This window comes from Acinonyx jubatus, chromosome E2 (genome assembly GCF_027475565.1).
Source record: "Acinonyx jubatus isolate Ajub_Pintada_27869175 chromosome E2, VMU_Ajub_asm_v1.0, whole genome shotgun sequence".
NCBI lineage: Eukaryota > Metazoa > Chordata > Mammalia > Carnivora > Felidae > Acinonyx > Acinonyx jubatus.
Window position 1 is genome coordinate 49,877,179 of NC_069396.1, and position 21,767 is coordinate 49,898,945.

The 21,767-nt window shown below is 55.0% G+C and overlaps 2 protein-coding genes across 5 annotated transcripts in view; one reads left to right on the plus strand and one right to left on the minus strand.

Moving 5' to 3' along the window:
• On the minus strand, window positions 1-10,602 carry CKM (creatine kinase, M-type). Its single transcript, XM_015070721.3, has 8 exons — window positions 10,447-10,602; window positions 7,966-8,176; window positions 7,088-7,242; window positions 6,572-6,704; window positions 3,090-3,261; window positions 1,967-2,090; window positions 1,022-1,211; window positions 1-506 (listed from the first exon to the last, which is right to left on the minus strand). Exons 2-8 carry the CDS (start codon window positions 8,156-8,158, stop codon window positions 328-330), a joined length of 1,146 nt encoding a protein of 381 aa, XP_014926207.2. The 5' UTR covers window positions 8,159-8,176; window positions 10,447-10,602; the 3' UTR covers window positions 1-327.
• KLC3 (kinesin light chain 3) overlaps window positions 9,359-21,767 on the plus strand; it is a 19,310-nt gene continuing 6,901 nt past the window's right edge. For 2 of the 4 annotated variants that reach the window (XM_027037796.2, XM_053211173.1), the window contains exon 1: window positions 20,509-20,662. The gene's annotated coding sequence lies outside the window, so the exon portion shown is untranslated. Of the gene's footprint in view, window positions 9,476-20,508; window positions 20,663-20,958; window positions 21,009-21,767 lie in introns of those variants that run through there. The other 2 variants (XM_053211172.1, XM_053211170.1) reach the window with 2 other exon arrangements.

Below are 21,767 nucleotides of genomic sequence, written 5' to 3' on the forward strand. Positions count from 1 at the left end.
TAAGGCCACCATTGCTTTTATTTGTTGCTTTGAGTGTAGAAAAAGCATGAGCTCCAGATGTGCCTGACAGCTCTCCATTAGCCAGAGTTCCTGGTGGTGGGCGGAGCTCTGGGAAAAGGAGACTGTGGGGGAGGTTTTTCACTGGCCACAACTCAGAGGATGAAGCCCGTTGGTTGGAACTCTGGCTGGAAATGGAATTCCGAAAATGGTGGAAAGAGCCCCCGGTTGACCGAACCCTTTGGGGGGGGGGGGAGGGGCGGGGCTCCGATGGGCCGAGTCCTCCCTTTGGCTGGGGCTCCAGCAGTCGGCGGCGGGTGGGCTGGACGCCTATTTCTGGGCGGGGATCATGTCGTCGATGGACTGGCCCTTTTCCAGTTTCTTCTCCATCTCCACCATGAGCTTCACACCATCCACCACCAGCTGCACCTGTTCCACTTCGGACGAGCCCAGCCGATCGGCGTTGGACACGTCGAATACTGAGCCCACAGCAGCTGTGTCCACACCACCTGCAGGAGCAGGAGGCAGGGGCATAAGGAGCGAGCAGAGATGCAGGAGCGGGGCCTGCTGCCCCTGTGCCAACTGAGCTGGCCGCACGTACTGAGGGCCTACTGTGTAACAGGTCACGTGCATGCAGAGCCTCCTAAATGTCTATTCATGGGCTCACGCCTCCGGCTAATTTAGGTACCTCGTGCCTCAACCCTCCAACATGAAAATAGAGCATGATGGCCAAACGTGAGCTCTGGAGCGAGAATGCCCCGGGGTTGAGTCCTGGCCATCCTCTCCTTTATAGATGGTAAACCGAGGTTCCTAGGGGGCACGGGGTATACACATGCGTATTATATACCCATGATATCATATCGATTCCTACGGGATAAGGCGTGCGGATGCCCATGTACAAGAGGAGGAAACTGAGGCTCACAGAGGGGCAGCCCTCGTCCACCCCACAACTCGCGTGGGTGCTCCGCCTCCACAAAGGGTCCGCCCCCGACGCCGCGGCGCGCGGATGGAAGCAGAGCCGCACCTGTGCCCCGCTTCTGCAGGCGCAGACGGGTGAGGATCTCCTCGAACTTGGGGTGCTTGCTCAGGTGCGCCAGCTTGACATGCACGCCTCCACGCAGCCCGGTGCCCAGGTTGGATGGGCAGGTGAGCACGTAGCCCAAGTGCTCGTTCCACATGAAGGGGTGGCCGGCCTTCTTGAAGATCTCCTCAATCTGAGGTAAGGGGAGAGGATCTGGGGTCAGCGCCAGGGGGCGCCCCCCAAATACACCCGCAACTCGAACGGGGCTGGGAGGGACACAGCGTGAGCACGTGGGTAGGGGGTGGGATTCCGAGAGGGTGGGACCGGAAAACCGTGAGGGGTGAGCTTCTGAAGGGAGGGGCCCGAAGACCCTGGTGGAGCTAGGGCTTGAGAACGCTTTAGAGCCGAGTTCTTAGGGGCGGGGCTTGGGCAGGATGAGGGTGGGTGGAGCCAGGTGCTTGTGGGCGGGGCTTAGGCATAGGGTGGAGCCGGCCTCTTAGGGGCGGGGCTTAAGCATACGCTGGACCTGGTCTCTTGGGGGCGGCTTGGGTGCTGGGTGGAGTCGGGTTATTAGGGGCGGGGCTTGGGCGCTGGTGGAGCCGTCTCCTTGGGGCGGGGCTTAGGCATAGGGTGGACGGGGTCTCTTAGGGGCGGGGCTTGGGCGAGGGCGGAGCCGTCTCCTAGGGGCAGGGCTTAGGCATAGGGTGGAGTCGGTCTCTTAGGGGCGGGGCTTGGGCACTGGGTGGAGCCGGTCTCTTATGGGCGGGGCTTAGGCATCGGTTGGACCCGGTCTGTTGGGGAGCGGCTAGGGCTCTGGGTGGGGTCGGGTTATTAGGGGCGGGGCTCGGGCGCTGGGTGGAGCCGGGTTCCCCGGGGGGCGGGGTCTTGGAAAGCGGGTGGGGCGTTCAGCGGGGGTCAGAAGTCTGCCCTGAGAGGCAGGCTACCCACCTTCTGCAGCCCCACGCAGAAGCGGCGGAAAACCTCCTTCATGTTGCCCCCCTTCTCCATGGAGATGACTCGGAGGTGGTCTTCCTCGTTCACCCACACCAGGAAGCTCTTGTTGTCATTGTGCCTAGGGTGGGGCGCAGGAGGAGGCCAAGGGATCAGTCCCACGTGGCCACCCCATTCCCGCCCCCTGGCAAAAGTACCCACCGCAAGGGGGCAGCGGGCCTGAGGAATTTGAGGTGGTGGCACTGGCTCCTGAAAATCGCGGAAGCTTACACCGTAGACCCTAACGTCCTAGAATCTGAGAAATCGCCAGTCCTAGGATCAAAGACTTTGAGGGTCTTAAGTCTTTGAACAGCGTTAAATTACAGACTCTTAGAATTTCAGAATCTTTGAAAAACAAAAGCTGGGAATCAGAATTGATAAATCTTGGAAATCCTACTTCTGGTCCCAGGACCAATCTTCCCATCACCCTGTGACATCTCAGATAAAACATTAAGATCTGGAAATGTCTGCAACCGTGGAATCACAGAATCTGAAATTAGTGGAATCTTAGAACCTAAAAATATTTAAAATGTGTATGTCTTAGAACTCACACATTCTCCTGTTCATCTGAAACCTAGGCTTTTGAAACCTTTGAAAATCTTTGCCTAATCAGAATCAGGGATTCAAGGATTCATACAAACCTAACTAGCAACAGTCGAAGATAAAACTAATAGCCAAGATGTTGGTCACTTACTATATACCAAACACTGGTGTATATATATAGAGAGAGAGAAGGAGAGAAAGAGCAGGGGAGAGGAGCAGAGGGAGAGAGAGAATCTTAAGCAGGCTCCGCGCTCAGTGTGGAGCCCAATGTGGGGCTCGGTGGGCACAGAAATGTTAAATAATGTGCCTGAGGTCACATCTAGTAAATGGCAGTGCTGGGATTGGAACCCAGGGAGTCTGGTTCAAGTCTAAGTCCCTAATTGCCACTTCCCTGGTCCAAGTTTCCTAAAATGTGACTCACAGACCACAAAGTAGGCAGGGGTGGAAGGTGAGGTCATTGTCTGGGGCGCCTGGCTTTGGTGGAGGAATGGGGAGGGGAGTGGGGCGACTGGAGGAGGCTGGGGGGAGGGGACCTCACCAGATGCCGCGGGCGTCGGGCCAGTCACGGGCCATGCCTGAGGCCAGCAGCAGTGGGGACACGGGCTTGTCGAACAGGAAGTGATCGTCAATAAGCTGCTGCTGTTCCTGCTCGGTCATGCTCTTCAGAGGGTAGTACTTCCCCTTGAACTCGCCTGTCAGGCTGTTGAGGGCTGAGGGGCCACACAAGGGAATGGTCAGCAGCCTGCGCCCCCACAACCTGGATGGGGAGGCCCCCGGAGTCCCCACACTGCTGCCCCCAACGAGCCTGGGGTTGGGCCCGTGGATGTCCTAACGGCGCCTGAACACTAGGACGAAACCCAAATTCGCGACCTGTCCCCGAAGCATGCTCCCCCCCCTGCCTGCCCAGGCTCCGGGAACAGCCATGCCATGTGCTCCGCCCAGAAACAGGGAATCTCCCTTTCCTTGACCCTCGCATCCCATCCGCCTGGGAGCAACGGTGTGCTGGGGCCCCTTCAGCCGGCCAGCCAGACAGATGATCAAAATCTTAGGAATGTGGGGAACCATCAGTAAAAATTATTAAAATATACCATACATAATATTTGTGTACATTCATATGTAGAATGAATGCATATTATGCACATATGCATAATATATATTTCTATAATATGTATATATTTATATACATTTTATACATTTCTATGTATTGTTCTATATCACATACTATATACTTACTATATTATATTGTTAAAAATAACTTATAGGGGCGCCTGGGTGGCGCAGTCGGTTAAGCGTCCGACTTCAGCCAGGTCACGATCTCGCGGTCCGTGGGTTCGAGCCCCGCGTCGGGCTCTGGGCTGATGGCTGGGAGCCTGGAGCCTGTTTCCGATTCTGTGTCTCCCTCTCTCTCTGCCCCTCCCCCGTTCATGCTCTGTCTCTCTCTGTCCCAAAAATAAATAAACGTTGAAAAAAAAATTTAAAAGTAACTTATATAGGGGCACCTGGGTGGCTCAGTCAGTTAAGTGGCCAATTCTCGGTTTCAGCCCAGGTCATGACCTCACGGATCGTGGGTTTCAGCCCTGCATCAGGCTTTGCGCTGAAGGGCCTGATTGAGATTCTCTCTCTCCCTCTCTCTCTGCCCCTCCGCCACTCATGCTGTCTCTCTCTCTCTCTCTCTCTCTCTCTCTCTCAAAATAAATAAATAAGCTTTAAAAAATAATAATCATTTATATAAACTTACAATTAAATATATTATATTTAATTTTTTTAATGTTTGTTTACTTTTGAGAGAGAGAGAGAGAGACAGAGCCCAAGTGGAGGAGGGGCACATAGAATCCGAAGCAGGCTCCAGGCTCTGAGTTGTCAGCATAGAGCCCGACGTGGGGCTCGAACTCCTGGACTGTGAGATCATGACCTGAGCCCACGTCGGATGCTCAACCAATTGAGCCCCCAGGCACCCCTTAAATATATTTAAAACATAGGTAATAAATACTCAAAAGTATTGCTTCCTAAATATTTTACTCTTTTTTTTTAATTTTAGAGAGAGGGGGCACGAGCAGGGGCGGGGTCAAAGAGAAAGAGAGAGAGAGAGAGAGAGAGAGAGAGAGAGAGAGAGAATCTCAAGCAGACTCCATGCTCAGTGTGGAGCCTGACACGGGGCTCGATCCCACGACCTGGGGACCATGACCTGAGCTGAAACCAAGAGTCTGACGCTCAACCGACTGAGCCACTCAGGCGCCGCCTACATTCTTGAAGTTATTTTCATTTTTATTATCTACATCCTTGAAGTTATTTTCATCTGTATCTGTAAGGTGGGAATACTATGTAAGGATACGTTACCGCCCATCTTTTCCCGTCTTTCTATGACACCATGTTCATAGCTCAAAATTGGCCGTGGTAGGAGAATTTATACCATAGAAATTGGCAGTCGCTATAGATTGGGGCTTTTTCTTTTTTCTTTTTTTTTTTGAGAGCTAGTTGTTTAACACTTACCAGAACAATATGCCTGCCCACCTTGATGATTCTACCTCCCAAACATCCCTGCTGTCTCTCCCCATCCCGTTGCCTATCTCCTACCCTCACCTGAACGACTGTGCCTTCCCCTCACGGTCTCTCTGCTCCTACCTTTGCCCACAGTCTGTTCCCCACCCAACAGCCAGAGGACTCCATGGCTTCCATTTCCCTCAGAGTCAAAGCCAAAGCCCTCCCGAGGGCACACAAGGCTCTGTGCAACCTGGCCACTCATACTCCTCAGACCCCATCTCCTCCCCCCCTCCACTCAGCTCTAGCCACACTGGTCTCCTGGCTGTTCCTCCCACACACTCGCCCACCTCAGGGCCTTTGCACTTGCTGCTCTGCTGGCCTGGAATTCTTCAGCCTCCTTCCTTGTCAATCAGGTCTCCTCCTTTCTAAGGGAGCTCCCCTGAGTCATTCTGTGACCCACCCTCGTTTCTTGGCTACATGGTATTTGGGAATTATTCTTTTGTTGGTTTCTGTGTTCCCTCTTATCTCCTCACCAGGCTGACAGATCTGTGAAAGCAGCGACCTCATCCATCCTATTCATCATGAAAGCCCCCAGCTCCCTACTCAGGACCATAACAGCTGTAAATGTTTGCTGGTTGGATAGATGGATGGATGGATGGATGGATGATGGATGGATGGATGGATGGATGGATGATGGATGGATGGATGATTGATGGATGGATGGATGATGGATGGATGATGGATGATGGATGGATGGGTGGATGGATGGATGAATGGATGTATGTATAGATGATGGATGGATGATGGATGATGGATGGATGGGTGGATGGATGGATGAATGGATGTATGTATAGATGATGGATGGATGGATGGATGGATGGATGGATGATGGATGGATGATGGATGGATGATGGATGGATGGATGGATGGATGGATGGATGGATGATGGATGGATGGATGATGGATGATGGATGGATGATGGATGGATGATGGATGGATGATGGGTGGATGGATGGATGAATGGATGGATGTATAGATGATGGATGGATGATGGATGATGGATGATGGATAGATGATGGATGGATGGATGGATGGATGATGGATGGATGATGGATGGATGATGGATGGATGGATGGATGATGGATGATGGATGGATGATGGATGGATGGATGATGGATGGATGATGGATGGATGGATGGATGGATGGATAGATGATGGATGGATGATGGCTGGATGGATGATGGATGGATGATGGATGGATGGATGGATGATGGATGTATAGATGATGGATGGATGATGGATGGATGGATGGATGGATGATGGATGGGTGGATGGGTGGATGGATGGATGGAAGTCAGGTCCCTGGTATCTACAGGCAGAGATCTGCTCAGGGTGCCCTGACAGCCCCCCCAGACTTCCACCAGGGGTAGTGCTGCCAACCATCACTCACCAAGCAGCTATGATTTACCAAGCTCTTTCCATGGAGAAGCAGGGCCAGAGCTGGGTGGCCCCAGTGGTGGGCAGGGCGGGGGTTCTCACCTTCCACGGAGAGCTTCTCCACCGCCCGGCGCTCGCCCCGGGAGCAGTGGGGGGGCAGCGTGTAGCCCTTGATGCTGCGGCCCGTGCGGACGCGGCTGCTGAGCACGTAGTTGGGATCCAGATCATCTCCGCCCTGGAGGGCAGGAGTGGGGGGTCAGGGCTGGGCATGCCGCCCAAGCTGCCCCTTCCCCAGCAAGCCTGTGACCCCCCAGATGCTCCCAGTTCTTACTCTCTGCGACTTTTTTCAGCTCCTCCTTGCCCCGCTCGCTGGGTTCTCCCTTCTCTGTCCGTCCCTCCATCTGTCTCTCTCCCCGCCCCTCATGTGTCCCCGTTTTTCTCTCCAAGCATCTCTTTCCCCACTTCCTGTGTCTCTTCATCTCCCTCCCTGGCTCCCCTCCCATCTGACCCCAGCCTCCTGGTCTGTCTTCTGTGCCTCTCTGCCCCTCTGTCCCTCTGTCTGCCTCCCTCCCTCCCCCATCCCTCCCCTCTGGTGGCGGGTGGGAGGGGGTGGCTGACCTTGAGGTTCTCATGGTTGAGATCGGTCTTGTGCTTGTCGGTGGGTTTGTAGCCCCCGTGCCGGTCCTGGATGATGGGGTCGAAGAGATCCTTGAAAACCTGGTAGGACTCCTCGTCGCCAGCCACACAGCCCACGGTCATGATGAAGGGGTGACCTGGGGGTTCAGGGTGAGGTCAGAGCTGCCTGTCCCCAGCAAGGAAGGCCCGGGCTCCTGGGTCCAGCATAGACTGTGTGTGTGTGTGTGTGCCTATGAGTGTGTGTGTTTCAGAACTGCAGAGGCTGAAGGTTATGTGGATGGGGAGGGAAGACTAGGAGAGGTCTAGGCAGCATCTGGGGTGAGGGCAACGGAGAAAGGAGAGTCTTGGGGGGCCAGTTACAAGGTACTAAAAATATGACCACTTCAGAGTCCCCAAATCACATACTCTTCCTTTACCTAAACATTTTCAAAAGCTTATTAGACGATCGCCTCCCACAGATGATAAGAGACTTGAACAGCCCTCGTGTTCCCAGAGGGGAAAGCAGGGGTCTGGAAGGAGGGGCCCTCCCTCCTCAATGGCACAGTGAGTTGGAGGCTAGGACGTGCTTTTTTGCCTCTGGTGCTGCTGACCCTCGCAGGGTCCCCTTTCTCCAAGGGGAGAAAGGACCACAGCACCAATGACATCCCCCCTCAGATCCCGAGTGCTGGCCCCGTACCAGGGGCTGCTCTAAGCACTTGTGTGCGCCGACTCCTATGTTTTCGCAACATGGGTGCCCATTTTTCGGATGAGGACACTGAGGCCCAGGGAGGTGGGATCGAGGCCTGGCAGGCAGCTCCAGAGCCCCCCTCTCCTACCCCCGCCATTCTGATCCCTGTCCCCACTCCACCAAGGAGGCTTACCTGGGTTGTCCACACCTGTCTGGATGACGTCATCCAGAGTGAACCCGGATGGAGTCTCCTTGTCCCGCAGCTTCTTGTAAATCTCAAGGGTCAGCGCCTTGGCCATGTGGTTGTTGTGCTTGCTGAGGTCAGGGTATTCCTCCTCAGGCTTGTAGTTCAGCTTGAACTTGTTGTGGGTGTTACCGAATGGCATGGTGGCGGCGTGGGGGGCCTGGTGGGCAGGGAAGGTGGAGAAGGTTAGCTCGCGTCCAGCAGAGAACAGCAAGGGAACAGAGCAAGGTCTGGGGGTGGACGGCTGTGTGACTGGGGACAAGAAGGGCGCCCTCTCTGAGCCCCTGCGCCTTCACAGGATGCATCCGAACTCTATGGCTAAGATCCCAGCTCGGTCACACCCTGACAGGTGGCCCCAGACTAATAATCTTGCTAGAGACAGTTTCTCCAGCTGGAAAATGAAGTGGGGAGCCTTTGGGATGGAGTAGTAATGCTGGCATGGATAAAACCGTAGTTTCCAGAATCAGACAGCCCGGGTTTAAATTCCAGGTCTGCCACTTACAAGACGCTGTGTGACCTTGGGCACCTTGCTTAACTTCTCTGTGCTTTCAGATTACTCATGTGTAGAATGGGGGGGTCATAATAGCACTCATCCCATGGGGCTATTGGGAGCACGAAAGGAGCCAAACTACGTAAAGCACTTGGAATAGTCCTGGCTCACAATAAGCATTATTTTGCTTGGCCATTATTATAATTATTGCTGTCATTTTTAAAAAATTTTTTTATGTTTATTTTTGAGAGGGAGAGACAGAGCACAAGCGGGGAAGGGGCAGAGAGAGAGAGAGAGAGATACAGAATCCGAAGCAGGCTCCAGGCTCTGAGCTGTCAGCACAGAGCCTGACGCGGGGCTCGAACTCACAGACCGTGAGATCATGACCTGAGCCGAAGTCGGCCGCTTAACCGACCGAGCCCCCCGGGCGCCCCTGTTGTTATTATTTTAAAGGTCTGCGTGAGGAGTTTCAGAGAAGGTGGAGGGTGTTGCGGAGAACGAGCGTGCGAGCAGAGAAGGGACATCCTGTCTACGGAGGTTCCTGGGTTCAAGGGATGAGGGGCAGGGTGGAAGGGAAGGCTGGGTGGCCGTCCCCACCCCTGTCTGCTGACAACCCTCCCTCAGGGCTCAGATGAGAAGAGCTCAGCTGCGGGAGTCGTCAGAGCTGGGTTCAAATGCCACCTGTGCCACTTCCCTGCTGTGTGACCCCCAAGCCGGTTGCTCAGCCTCTCTGAGCCTCTGTCTCCTGTGGACTAAGCCCTGCCTAGGGGGTGGCCAAGAGGACTCTTCAGACTCCATCATGAGGCCAGCTGATCACATGCCCTCCCGTGGAGCTGGGGCCTGCTACCTGGAGGGCGGGCCGCTGTTGTTACTGTCACGTTTATCCGTAAGAGCCAGGAAGGAGGAGGGACTCTTCAGTGGCCGTGGCGGGACTGGGAGCTCGCTCCCGGCTCCAGGAGTGGGAAGCAGGTAGGACGGTGGGAAGGGAATCAGGACCAGGGGGGAGCCGAAGGCTGCGGCATCAGGCCAGGGGCGGGTGGAATTCACGACGGAGCTGCCGTCCAGGGTTGGGGATTATTTATAGAGTCTGGCAGACTCCTCCTCCTCCCCCCCCAGCTGCTGTCCCCCCACCCCCACCCCACACATTCCAGGGGCTCGGCTTGCGCCAAGTCAGCAGGCCGGAGACAGGTGGGCCAAGGAGGCCGGGAGGACACGCGTCCAGGCCTCGGGCCTCAAGGGCTTCCAGCCCAGAAACCCCCCTTCATGCTCTCCCACCCCACCCTGCAAGAGACATGTCAGCAGAGGGCACGGAGGCAAGGCGGGGGAGGCCCAGAGACACAGACAGAAATAGCCCCAGCACCACACACACCGGGAACAGAATCACACACACACACACACACACACACACACACACACACACACACCCCTCCAAGCTCAGGGACACACCCGGGGTGCAGGCACCCGTGCGGGAGCCACAGAAAGTCCAGAACACAAGGTCACACTGCACTGTTGTGGGACACCACGGGGACCCACAGAATCACAAATGCCAAGACCCCGTGGAGCCTGCTCTTGCAGACCCTGTCGGTGGACATACAGACACTCCCCGAGGCTCGTGCCATCACCCCCCCCCCCCCCCCGCCGTTCTGGTGACAAACCATCACAATCACAGTCCCCGGCCTGCAGTCCTGCAGCCCCTCAGCCCCTTGCAGGGGTGACAGCTGGCAGCCGGCAGGACTCCCTTTGTCTCCAAGATCCCTCCCCATGGCCCTGCGACACGGACCCTGCGGGCGGTGGGGGGGGTCACAGGTGGAGGTGACTTCCAGATGCAGGGCCAATCTCCCCACATACCAACCCTCCTGTGTGTAGGACCAGATCGGCTGCTGGCACCGGGGGGGGGTCCCCATTCTGGACCCCACCCTGATTCCCACCCCCAGCGGTACCTGGCTGGGCTGTGCTGAAAGGGGCTGTCTGTATCCTGGAGGCGACACTGACCCAAAGGAAGGGGCTGTAGCCCTGGCCTTATATAGGGGGGCTGGGCTCTGCAGCTGGGAGGGGCTGCCCCCCGGGGAAGGGAGCTGGAGGGTGGCTGAGCTTCTCACCTCGCTGCCCGGGCACCGTGCCCACCCTGAACCCAGGCATGCCTTGTGCCCAGCCCCATGGCCTTGTATGGGCTGCCCCAGGGGCTGAGCGTCACATCAAGCTGATTCCCTGACCAAGTGCTGAGTCGGGCTGGCAGGGACAGCTGGCCCTCCGCCCAGGACACGGGACCGTGGCAGGGGACGTCCCAGGCACGTAGAAGCCACCCTCCCCTGGCCCTGCACTGGGCCGCCAGCCCTTCCTATGCCCAGACCTCTCCTCCAGCCCCCAGTGGCCTTGACCTGGGTAAACAGCGGGTCCTGAGCCCTGCACCTGGGGAAGCCTTGCAATAGCCCCCCGGGAGGCCCAGTTTCTGGTTTTGTGGAGACTTGCCCGTTGTCACCCAGCTATGGGGAGCACTTGGCCAAAGCCCAGGCCTGAACGCAGGGCAGTGTAAGCCCAGAAGCCTGTGCTTGGGTGCACAGTGAGTAGGAGGGAAACTGAGGCTCTCCTGAGTCGAGAGGATTGGAACTCGAGGCCAGGTTGGGGGAAGAGGTTGCCCCCCCCCCCCCAGCCGCGGGGCTGACACTGGGAGATTTCCGCTGGGCTGGTGGGGAGGGGACAGGGAGGGACTCATCCTGGAAGGGAGCTTATTTTTAGAGGGCGCTTCGCTGTCGCCTCTGCAAAGACCTAGACCCCAGGCGCTGGGGCTGGGGGGACACAGGGACAGGTGTTGGGGGGGTGGGGCCACGTGTCTGAGTTAATTATAACCCGGCGTGTCAGGTGTCCGGGGTGTCACCTCCTTACAAGGGCAGCCACTGACCGGGGAGGCCGTCCCCGCCGCAGGGGAAGGGGGCTGGGCAGCCACTTGGGTCAGAGCAGAGCACCCACCCGCTCCTTCCCGCCAGATCCGGGCGGAGCAGGGACACGCCACTGTGACAGGGACCTGAAGGGCTGAGGAGCACATTCTGTGGACGCAGGGGTGGCTGGAGGAAGCTGTTTCCTCTGCCTAGAGGGCGGCCAAGATTGCTGGGCAGGCGAGGCGAGTCCAGGGGCCAGGAGGAGTCCAGGGATCACCCAGGATTACAACCAAGAAGAGACCGTCCTTTTTTCCTCTGGGGTTCCTCCCTCCTCCCAGGTGTCCCCCCTTTCTTCCCAGGCAGGTGGGGACTGACCTAGGGAAAGGGGGGCCTCTCTGCCTTTCCCCAGATTCCTGGTGGGGAGGGGGTGCTTAGAAAACTTTTCCTTGGGGCCCAGCCCCTGGTCTCTCCACCCACTGTCCCTTCCCACCAAGGTCAGAGTGGCAAAGCTCTCCTGCATGGCTAGGGAAACTGAGGCCCAGAGAACCAAAAGGAACTACACTGCAATAGTGAGGCATTTATCATGTCAACACTATTTTTAAAGTCTATTTATTTATTTTGAGAGAGGGCGGGAGAGAGACAGAGAGCACGCAAGAGCAGGGGAGGCAGAGAGAGGAAGAGAGAGAATCCGAAGCAGGCTCTGCCCCGGCAGCACAGAGCCGGGCCCTGGGGCTCGAACCCACAAACCGTGAGAACATGACCTGAGCCGAAACCAAGAGTCGGACGCTTAATCCACTGAGCCACGCAGGCGCCCCTCAACACTTCTTTATTAAGCACTTACTGGGGAGACGGCAGAAAATGACCAAAACCACTGCCCTCATGGAGGTGGCATTTTAGTGAGCGTGAAAAGTAAACATATGCTGTAATGTCAGGGGCCACAGGGCTCTGACAGAAAATCAAAGAGGGTAAGAGGTGAGAGCAATGGCACAGCAGAGGAGGTCAGGTCAGGCATGTCAGGGGAAGTGACATCTGAGCAGCGACCTGAGGGGGAGAAGGGAGCCAGCCATGTGAGGATCTGGAAGCGGAACAGCAGGTGCAAAGGCCCTGAGGTGGGAGTGGCTTGGAGTATCTGAGAGACAAGGAAGAGGCTAGAGGGCTGCAGCAGAGGGGAGAGTGGGAGGAAGAAGATGAGGGGATAGGAGCAGACCCATGGGACCCTAGGGACCATGGAGGAGTTTCCAGCACGCTGCGAGTGGATGGGAGCCCCTAAGGGCTGTGAACAAGGGAGAGACAGGATCTGGACACATCACACACACATGCACGCACATACACACACACACACACACACACACACAGGATTCAGCCCAGCCCAGCCCAGCCCCCTGGAGCCCTAATAGCCACTTATGGGGACATTTGACATTCCTTTTGGCCATACAGCATAAGAAGCACTTTCTGTGTTTGGGGAGGTTGCCGCCCTATGACAGCCTCCTTTACAGAAGCCAAAAATGGCAGAAACTTGGTTTCCCAGAATCCTTTGCAGCACTATTCCAGTCGTGTGACCTGGGCTGGGTGGCTCAAACACAGGGACCTTGGGTCATGAGCTCTACTCCTTTACCTTCTTTGAGTCTCATAGAAACGGTCGGCCCTGGGGAACCAAGATCCCCCCCACCCCCACCCCGGCATATTCATCCCAGGCTCCAACCTCCCAAAACCCGTCAGTCTCCCAGGCCTCCTCCTACCCTAGCTCAAGACCTCCTTCATGCTCTTCCTTTCTGCCCTCACCTCCTCCCTGATCTCCTGCCCCAAGCTGCCCCCTCCCACCTACTCTCTACCTGCAGCTTGCTCCTGCATAGAACTTGCCATGGCTCTCCAGTGCCCTCAGGCTACATGAGTATTTGTTGACTCCGGAAATAACAGTAGCCTTATCGGTCCGTTGGAAACCACTCTACCCAGCTTATGCAGAAAAGGGCCTGACTACCAAATATTAGGTGCTTACAAAAATCATTGAAAGGGTTGAAGGAACATCTCTTGCCGCCCCCCCCCCCCCCGAACCACGCTCCCTTCAGAACGCCGGACACGCTAGAAAGAGGTTAGCATGGATGTTGAGTGGCCACTCCACAGTCCCCACCCTAACCGTTAAGTCTTAGGGAGCACTCCTGTATGTCAAGTGTAACGCTAAGTGCATTATATATATTAACTCACTTAACACTCCCAACAGTAAAGCTCAGAAAGGTGAAATGACTTGCCCAGGGTCGCGCAGCCTGAGAAGGGGCGGAGCTGGGAATCAAACAGGCACAAAGCTGCTGAGAGACCTTCGGGCCCTGGTAATTTGGACCTCCTTCCCATGCCCCCTTCATCACCCCGGCCGTCTGGCTTCAGGGCCCAAGCATTGTATGTGTTTTAACCAATTTAATTCCCTGACCGTCCTAAGAGGTGTGTATTGCAAATTTTACAAATCAGAAAAGTGAAGCCCAAAGAGGTCGAGTTACTTGCCCAAAGTAACACAGCTGGGAAATAACAGAACCCAACTGGCCCAGGTAGTTAGTCCCTGAGTGTGTATTTCTTATCCCTCCCCAATCCCACCTCTTCATGCCGAGGTTGCATTTTACAGAAGATGGACACTGAGGCTGCAAAAAGGGCCAGGAGGCAGTGCCTGGGTGGCTCAGTCCGTTGAGCCTCTGACTCTTGATTTCAGCTCAGGTCATGATTCCAGGGTCGTGGGATCGAGTCCCACATTGGGCTCCATGCTGAGTGTGGAGCTTGCTTGAGATTCTCTCTCTTTTCCCTCTGTCCCTCTCCCCAACTCGTTCCCTCTGTCTCTAAAATAATTTTAAGGGGGGGGGGGCAAGGATTGACCCAAGGCAACAGCCAGCACACTAGAATTTCAGGATTCTAAAATTTTAGAATTTTCCTTTCACCCCTAAGCCCTGGCATTACAGAACATCCCTGCTCCCAAACCCTCCCTTTTATCTACCACCTCCTCTGTCCCCACCCTAGGGATGAGGCTGCCACCTCCAGGAGAGGCTCCAAGAGGCAGCACTTTACCCCCATGAGCCATCACCCCAGAATGCTCTCCTCACCCAACTCCAAAATGCCTCTCCCAATCCTGGCAGTCCATGAACCCAACGGTTCAGGGAAGACAAGACATAAATCCAAGCCAGTCCCAGAACTGAAGAACCAGAGAGTTAAGGACATGTCTGCTCCTTCTTGTTCCCCAAGAATCCCTGCGATCCACTGGATGTCAGACCCCCCGGTGGTGGAGGTGGTGGCAGAAAGACAGGCAAACAAGATAGTCTTTCATGACTCCCCACCAGCCCTACTCCAGTCCCTCCAAATCCATCTTTATCAACAAGGCTATACATTTTCCTCTAGGGGTTGCTTTAGCTGCATCTTAGTTTCTTGCTGTTGGTTTTTGGTTGTTTTTACATTCTATTTCGAATGTGTTCTTTACTTTGAAAATGTTATATGTGGAGTGTATGGACAGTCACATTTATTAATATTTTAGTCTCTTAAATTTACCTCTGTGTTAAGGTATAACTTATATACCGCAAAGCGCCCTAATCTTAAGATCGATGAACTTTTATGTATATGTATATCTGAGTCACCAGCACCAAGATAAAGCCCTCCAAAAAGCTCTCCCATTCCCCCTCCCCATCAGAGTCCCCTCTTTTCTCCAACGGAACCACTATCCTGGCTTTTAAAACCCTAGTTTAGCTTTGCCTGTTAACTGAACTTCATGTAATATAAGCATATATTCTTTTATTGAATTTCTTTTGCTCAACATTCTGTCTGTTGAGTTTCATTCATATTGTCACATGCAGCAATAGATTGTCCTTTTTTAAATGTATGTTGACACAAACAGAGAGAGCACAAGCAGAGGAGAGGCAGAGAGAGAGGGGGACGGAGGATCCAAAGTGGGCTCTGTGATGACAGCAGAGAGCCCGATGAGGGGCTTGAAGTCAAGACCAGTGAGATCATGACCTGAGCCAAAGTCAAAGCTTAACCGGCTGAGCCACCCAGGTGCCCTCGGCAATAGATTGTCCTTTAGCAAGTTTTGTTATAGAATAGTTTGATTATTGGTCATTTCTAAATATTTTCTCATTTCTGTTATGATTTCTTCTTTGTCTTATGAATGGCTTTTTTTTTAATGGCTTTTTAAAAAAATCTTTTTATTGGGGCACCTGGCTGGCTCAGTGAGAAGAGCACGCTGCTCTTGATATTGGGATCATAAGTTCAAGGCCCAATTGGGTGTAGAGATTTCCATATATAAATGGATAATATAGATAGATGGATAGATAAAAGATGAGACATCACTTAATGAAATAATGTGCTAATATGCAGCTGATGGGGCCTGGGTGGCTCAGTCAGTTAAGCATCGGACTTCAGTTCAGGTCATGTTCTCGTCATTCGCGAGTTCGAGCCCCACATCGGGCTCTTTGCATTCGGTGCAGAGCCCGCTTTGGGTCCTCTGTCCCCCCTCTCTCTCTGCCCCACTCGTTCACACACACACACACACACACACACACACACACACTCTCTCTCTCTCTCTCTCTCTCTCTCTCTCTAAATTAAACATTTTTTTAAGTTAAAAGAAAGAAAAACTTAGCAGCTGTTAAAAAGAATAAAGGTAATCTAGGGGCACCTGGGTGGCTCCGTCGGTTGAGCATCCAACTTCAGCTCAGGTCGTGATCTCACGGTCTGTGAGTTCGAGCCCTGCATCGGGCTCTGTGCTGACAGCTCCGAGCCTGGAGCCCGCTTCAGATTCTGTGTCTGCCTCTCTCTCTGCCCCTCCCCTGCTCGTGTTCTGTCTCTCTCTCTCAAAAATAAACATTAAAAAAAAAAAAAAGAATAAAGCTGATCTATAGGTACCGCTTTGGAACAATTGCCAAACGTCTTCATCCATTCAGGATGCTGTATTACAGACTGGATGGCTACTAAACAACAGAAATTTATTGCCCATGGTCCTGGAAGCTGGAAGTCTGAGATCAGGGTGCCAGCTGGTCAGGTGAAGGTCCTCTTCTAGAACACAGACTGCTTGTATCCTCACGTGGGAGGAAGGATGAATCCTAATATCATCACCTTTGAGGGTTAGGATTTCAACATGTGAATCTGGATGGAATACAGACATTCAGACCATAGCACCAAGATATATCGGGGGGGGGGGTGGAATATGTATCTATTGCCACAAAAATGCCATGAAACACACCACACCAAAACGCAGTCACTTTATTTTTTTTTTATGTCTATTTTTGAGAGACAAAGAGCACGCGTGGGGGAGCGGCAGAGAGAGCCCGGGACAGAGCATCCCAGGCGAACTCAGTGGTGACAACAGAGAGCCCGATGCGGGGCTCGAACTCATGAACCGTGAGATCATGACCTGAGCCAAAGTCGGACGCTCAACCGACTGAGCCACCCAGGTGCCCCAAAATGCAGTCACTTTATTTTTTTTTAATTTTTAAATGTTTATTTATTTTTGGGAGAGAGAGAGAGAGAGAGAGAGAGAGAGAGAGGGAGAGAGAGAGAGAGAACAAGCGGGGAAGGGCAGAGAGAGAGGGAGACCCAGAATCCGAAGCAGGCTCCAGGCTCTGTCAGCACAGAGCCCGGCGCGGGGCTCGAACCCACAAACTGCGAGATCATGACCCGAGCCGAAGTCAGATGCTTAACTCACTGAGCCTCCCAGGTGCCTCCCGAAATGCAGTCACTTTAAAACAGATGTGCGTTTGGCTGAGAGGTGGCTGATCTGGGCTGGGCTCAGCTGGGAAGGTCTGCCCAATACTGTTAAAAGCAAGAACAGCAGGCCCCAAATAGAGCCATTTATGCTAAGCCCCATGTCACCAAACTGGGACTTAAGACGGTTTCAGCTCTCCTGGAAATGGAATGTTAACCCGGTCAGTGAGGAGTCACCTGATCAACACTAGGAAGGTCATTCTCCTGATAGATCTCTGCCATCCCCTAAAGGAAAAAGTAACCTCGCAGTAATCAACCCACTTTTTTGCATCGTTTAAATTCCTTGTTCCTGCTCCCTTCTGCCTAAAAGGTCTTTGATTTTGAACAGCTCCTGGGAACCCCTTTCCATCTGCTGGGTTGGGACGGGTTCAAATTGATTTTTGCTCCAAAAAACTTCTAAACTTTGTAACGTGCCTCAGGTTACATGTTAGCATTGTGGGGTGTGGGCCAAAGGGGGGGCAGCCACACGAGGGAAGCCTTTCTCACACCTCTGTCGGTTGCAAACGGAAACACTCTCAGCCTCTTAAGGTCTAAGCCCAGACCTTAGGGGGACAGAGGATCCGAAGCAGGCTTTGCCCTGACAGCAGGCAGCCCAATGCGGGGCTCAAACTCACGAGCCATGAGATCATAACCTGAAGTTGGATGCTCAACCGACTGAGCCCCCCCGCAATGCCCCAACATTGGTGAACTTTTTAAATTAAAGAGAAACTGGTGAGTTAAAAAAAAAAAAAAAAAAAAAACATGGCTAAGAGGGAGGGGCATGTGGCTGGCTCAGTCGGCAGAACATGCAACGCTTGATCTCAGGGTTGTAAGTTCGAGCCCCGTGTTGGGCGTAGAGATTCCTTGAAAATAAAATCTTAAAAAAATAATAGAAATAAAAACTGTAGCCAAGAGGCGAAAATAGAAAAGCCCACGACTCGTGTGCTCATATTCCTGGCACGGCAAACTGAGGCCTCTTCAGTGATAGGATAGAGGTTTTGTTCAGTGCCGTCATGGCGACGATCTTGGGCAGTGGATTTCTCCTCTCTGAGCCTCAGTCTCCTCATCTTTAGATAAGGCTAGTAACGGGGAGCCTGGGTGGCTCAGTTGGTTAAGCGTTCAGCTTCCACTCAGGTCATGATCTTGCAGTTTGTGAGTTCAAGCCCAGTGTCAGGATCCACGCTGACAACTCAGAGCCTGAGGCCTGCTTCAGATTCTGTGTTTCCCTCTCTCTCTCTCTCTGTCTCTGCCGCGCTCTCGCTCTCTCTCTCGAAACAAATATTTTTTTAAAAAAACTTTTTTTTTTTTTTTTTTTTAAAGAGAAGGCTAGTAACAATGCCTACGGTGGCCGTGTGGATTCAGGGGCTTTGTCACTCCTTGGCTGTGTGATCTTGGACAGGTCACTTGGCCTCTCTGTGTTTCATCTTCTTCACCTGCGGAATGGGTTAATCGTGGCACCTCCTCTATCAGGTTGGTGTCGATTCACAGTTCATTTACAGGATTTGGCATAGGGCCCATCCTGGGCCAGAACTCAGAAACCCCAGCCCTCATGGGTTTGTGCAAAAGTGCGTGGCACAGGGCCAGCCTAAAGAAATGGCGTCTTGGTTAATAATTTCGTCTTTCAGTCTTGATCTCACTTAATCCTCACCACTATGGTCTATGGACAGCGTGATCATTCAGGTTTTATAGATGAGGAAATGGGCGCTTAGAAACATCGCTTGCCCTGGGTTACGGAAAACAGCAAGATCAGAGTTTGCACTCAGATCTACCTGGCTCCAGCTCCCTCCCCCCACCCCCCCAGCGCAGACACACACACACACACACACACACACACACACACACACACACACACTGTGTTTACCACGTGCTACCCTGTTCTAAGCCTTTTACAGGGATTGCTCACCAATCCCACAACAGCCTCGAAAAGTAGGTTTCCTGTGAGTCCTGTTCTGCAGACCAGGAACCTTAGGCCCAGAGACGTTAGTTCCTGGCTCGGGGGTCACACAGCCAGCAAATGATGTGCAGGTCCTGCACTGCCTCTCCGTAAGCATGTGGCAGATCCAGAGCCTGATGTCCAGTCCCCTGGGGCCAACCCGGTGAGGGGAGGAGGGGAAGAGTTTGACCCTTTCTACCCTGTTCCTTAGAAATACCTGGAGAAGTTAGAGCGTGAATTTGAGTTGTATTTTCCATTATTCAACCAACAGTTATTCGCCCAAGCGACTTCTCTGTGTTTGGCCTGTGCTGGGTGGCAATGGGGACACAATGGTGACTGAGATGCCTTGGCCCAGCAGTCCCCTCTTGGGACTACATTCGAATATTGGGGATAGACCTGTCTTCAAGACAGTGATGACCCAGAACGGGCACGACTGAGATGTGGGAGCCCAGAAGGCTACCGGATCCAGAAAGGAACGTCTCATCCGGCCTTGGGGTCCCCAGAGGGCTTCCGGGAGGAGGGAACATCTGCACTGGGGCTCAGAGAACAAGGGAGCAGAAGGCAGATTGGCTGAGGCTCGGAGGGAAGGTGCGGATCTGCGCTGTGGTCTGGGGCCTGGATCACGGGCCAGCAGCGCTCTCTGCTGGAAGCATCCTGTAGTGCAGGGACTGGGGTACGGCAGGAGTATGGAAAAGCCTCCAGTTGAACCGAATTCCACGATGTGAAAATCCTGTGCGCCCAGCTGTGGCCGATTTACTTTTCTAAGACCTGACTTCACTCAGTCAACTGCTCGACAAATTGCTTATTGAGCACATACTTGGCACCAGGATCTGCTCTAGTGTTGAAGATCCGATGCTGACAATACAGAGTCCCATCTATATATGACCTCATTCAACCCTCGCAGCCTTTGACTATCCCCATTTTACAGACTCAGCACGTTGGACACACACACAGAGTTTAAGTTACTTGCCCAAGGGCTTCGCAGCCAGTAGGTGCCGAAGTCAACTTTGAACACAGACCCCAAGCTTTAGCCATTACATCACCTCGCCGACCATGTGATGAGACACAGTAATAGGACATAACGTTACCTAAAATCATTTTAGGCCCTGAGAAATTTTGCGAACCAGATCAAGCCGGGGAATGCGGGAGTGTTTTGGTGGGACAGTGTCATTTAGAAGGGGCAGTCGGGGAAGGCCTCTGGGACGAAGCGGCCTTTGAGAAGCTACCAGACGGACGGATGGGATCCATGGGCAGAGGGGGCCGAGAGCGGCCGGCCCTGCAAGAATGCCATCGGTCTGGGATCCAAAGTTTCCAACATTCCAGCTTCTCTGAGACCCGGCTGGCCGGACTCCAGCGCGCCGGAATCATCCTCAGATTCGACGGGCCCCGCGGCCTGCGGGTTCGGCCTGCGCGGTGGTGCTGCTCCCGCAGGGCCCGGACCGCGGGGGCTCCCGTGGAGCCGGGCGGGGGGCGGGGCCGGCCTCACCTGCGGGGGCGGGGCTCCAGGCCGCCCCGCCCCTCGGAGGAGCCGCCCGCGGCCGGAGACCCGGGGCGCCGCCGGGAGCGGCGGGGCGAGCGCGGCGTGCCGGACGCGGCCGGGCGCGTAGCGGCGGAGCGGGTCCCGGAGCCGTCCGCGCTCAGGTGGGCGCCGAGGTGCCGGGCGGGGGGTCCCGGGGCCTTCGAGGATGGGGGCGGGGACGGAGGGTGAGGGCAGGGGCCCGGCGCACCCTTGGGCCCGCCGGCCTGGGGACGGGGACGGGCCTTGGGGCCCCTGGACCCCCCCTGCCCCGCCCTGGGGCTCCCCCCCAGCTCCCCGGGTCTGGAGGCCCAGCTGGGGCCGCGCCCCCTCCCCCGTGCGCAGGTAAACAGGAGCGAAGACGGGGCGGGGCCTGGGGAACGGCGCGGGGGGCGGGGGCCCTTGTGACGCCCGGGCGCCGGGGGGGGGGAAGCCCGGGTGCGCGGGGTTGGCAGGGCCAGACGGCCAGGGGTAAGGTGTGCGGTTTGGGGGGCTGGCCATGATGCGGGCCGCCTGATGCAGGTGTGTGTGTGTGTGTGGAGAGACGGTGTGCGAAGCTCCGGTGTGGGCGCGGTGGTGTCAGGCCGTGGGTGTGGGTGAGAAAGGGCGACGGACGGGCGGGGTCGCCCTGGGAGGGGCGCGGAGGGACCACGTGGATGACGGGGAACGGCTTCCGAGAGATGGGAACGTGGGCGACACCTCGGACGGTGTGTCTCATGCGGGGGGGCGGGGGGCGCTGCGGGTGTGGGAGGCTGTTGCACTGTTTATAGGATTAGGTGTGAGGGTGCGGGCGGGGTGGAGGAGGGGTGGGTGATGGGGGACCCACGCGGACGTGCAGGGTGGCTGTGTGATTCTCCCCGTCGGCCGTGAGCGTGTGCGCACGGGGCTGAGCGTGCGAAACGGAGTTTGTTGTTTGGGGGGGGCGGGTACCGAGTGCGGGAACCGGTGTGTGTCGAGGCGGCGGGCCACGTGGCGTGTGGCTGTGGTCAAGCTGGTGGGTGGCGCCAGCAAGAGCGTTCGGCTCGGCGGCAGTCCACGCGGGCAAAATGGTGGGGACGGTGGTTGTGGTCGTCAGGCTGCCTCTCCGTGAACTTGGGGGACGGTGACTTTGTCTTATGGGGCTCGTGTGGGAGGCGTGATGCTCAGTATGGCGTGGCGTGCGCGCACGTATGTACGTATAGCGAGAGACAAGCGTATCCGTAGCGATGGCTGGCGAGTGAGAGCCGACGG

What these genes read in the sequence shown, in the direction of transcription:
- CKM (XM_015070721.3), bottom strand. Translation starts at nt 8,158, where the DNA reads ATGCCATTCGGTAACACCCACAACAAGTTCAAGCTGAACTACAAGCCT. An exon ending in GACAGGTGTGGACAACCCAG is followed by an intron (nt 7,243 to 7,965) that starts GTAAGCCTCCTT and finishes CTGAACCCCCAG; the next exon opens with GTCACCCCTTCATCATGACC. An exon ending in CCTGCAGAAGCGGGGCACAG is followed by an intron (nt 507 to 1,021) that starts GTGCGGCTCTGC and finishes CTGCTCCTGCAG; the next exon opens with GTGGTGTGGACACAGCTGCT.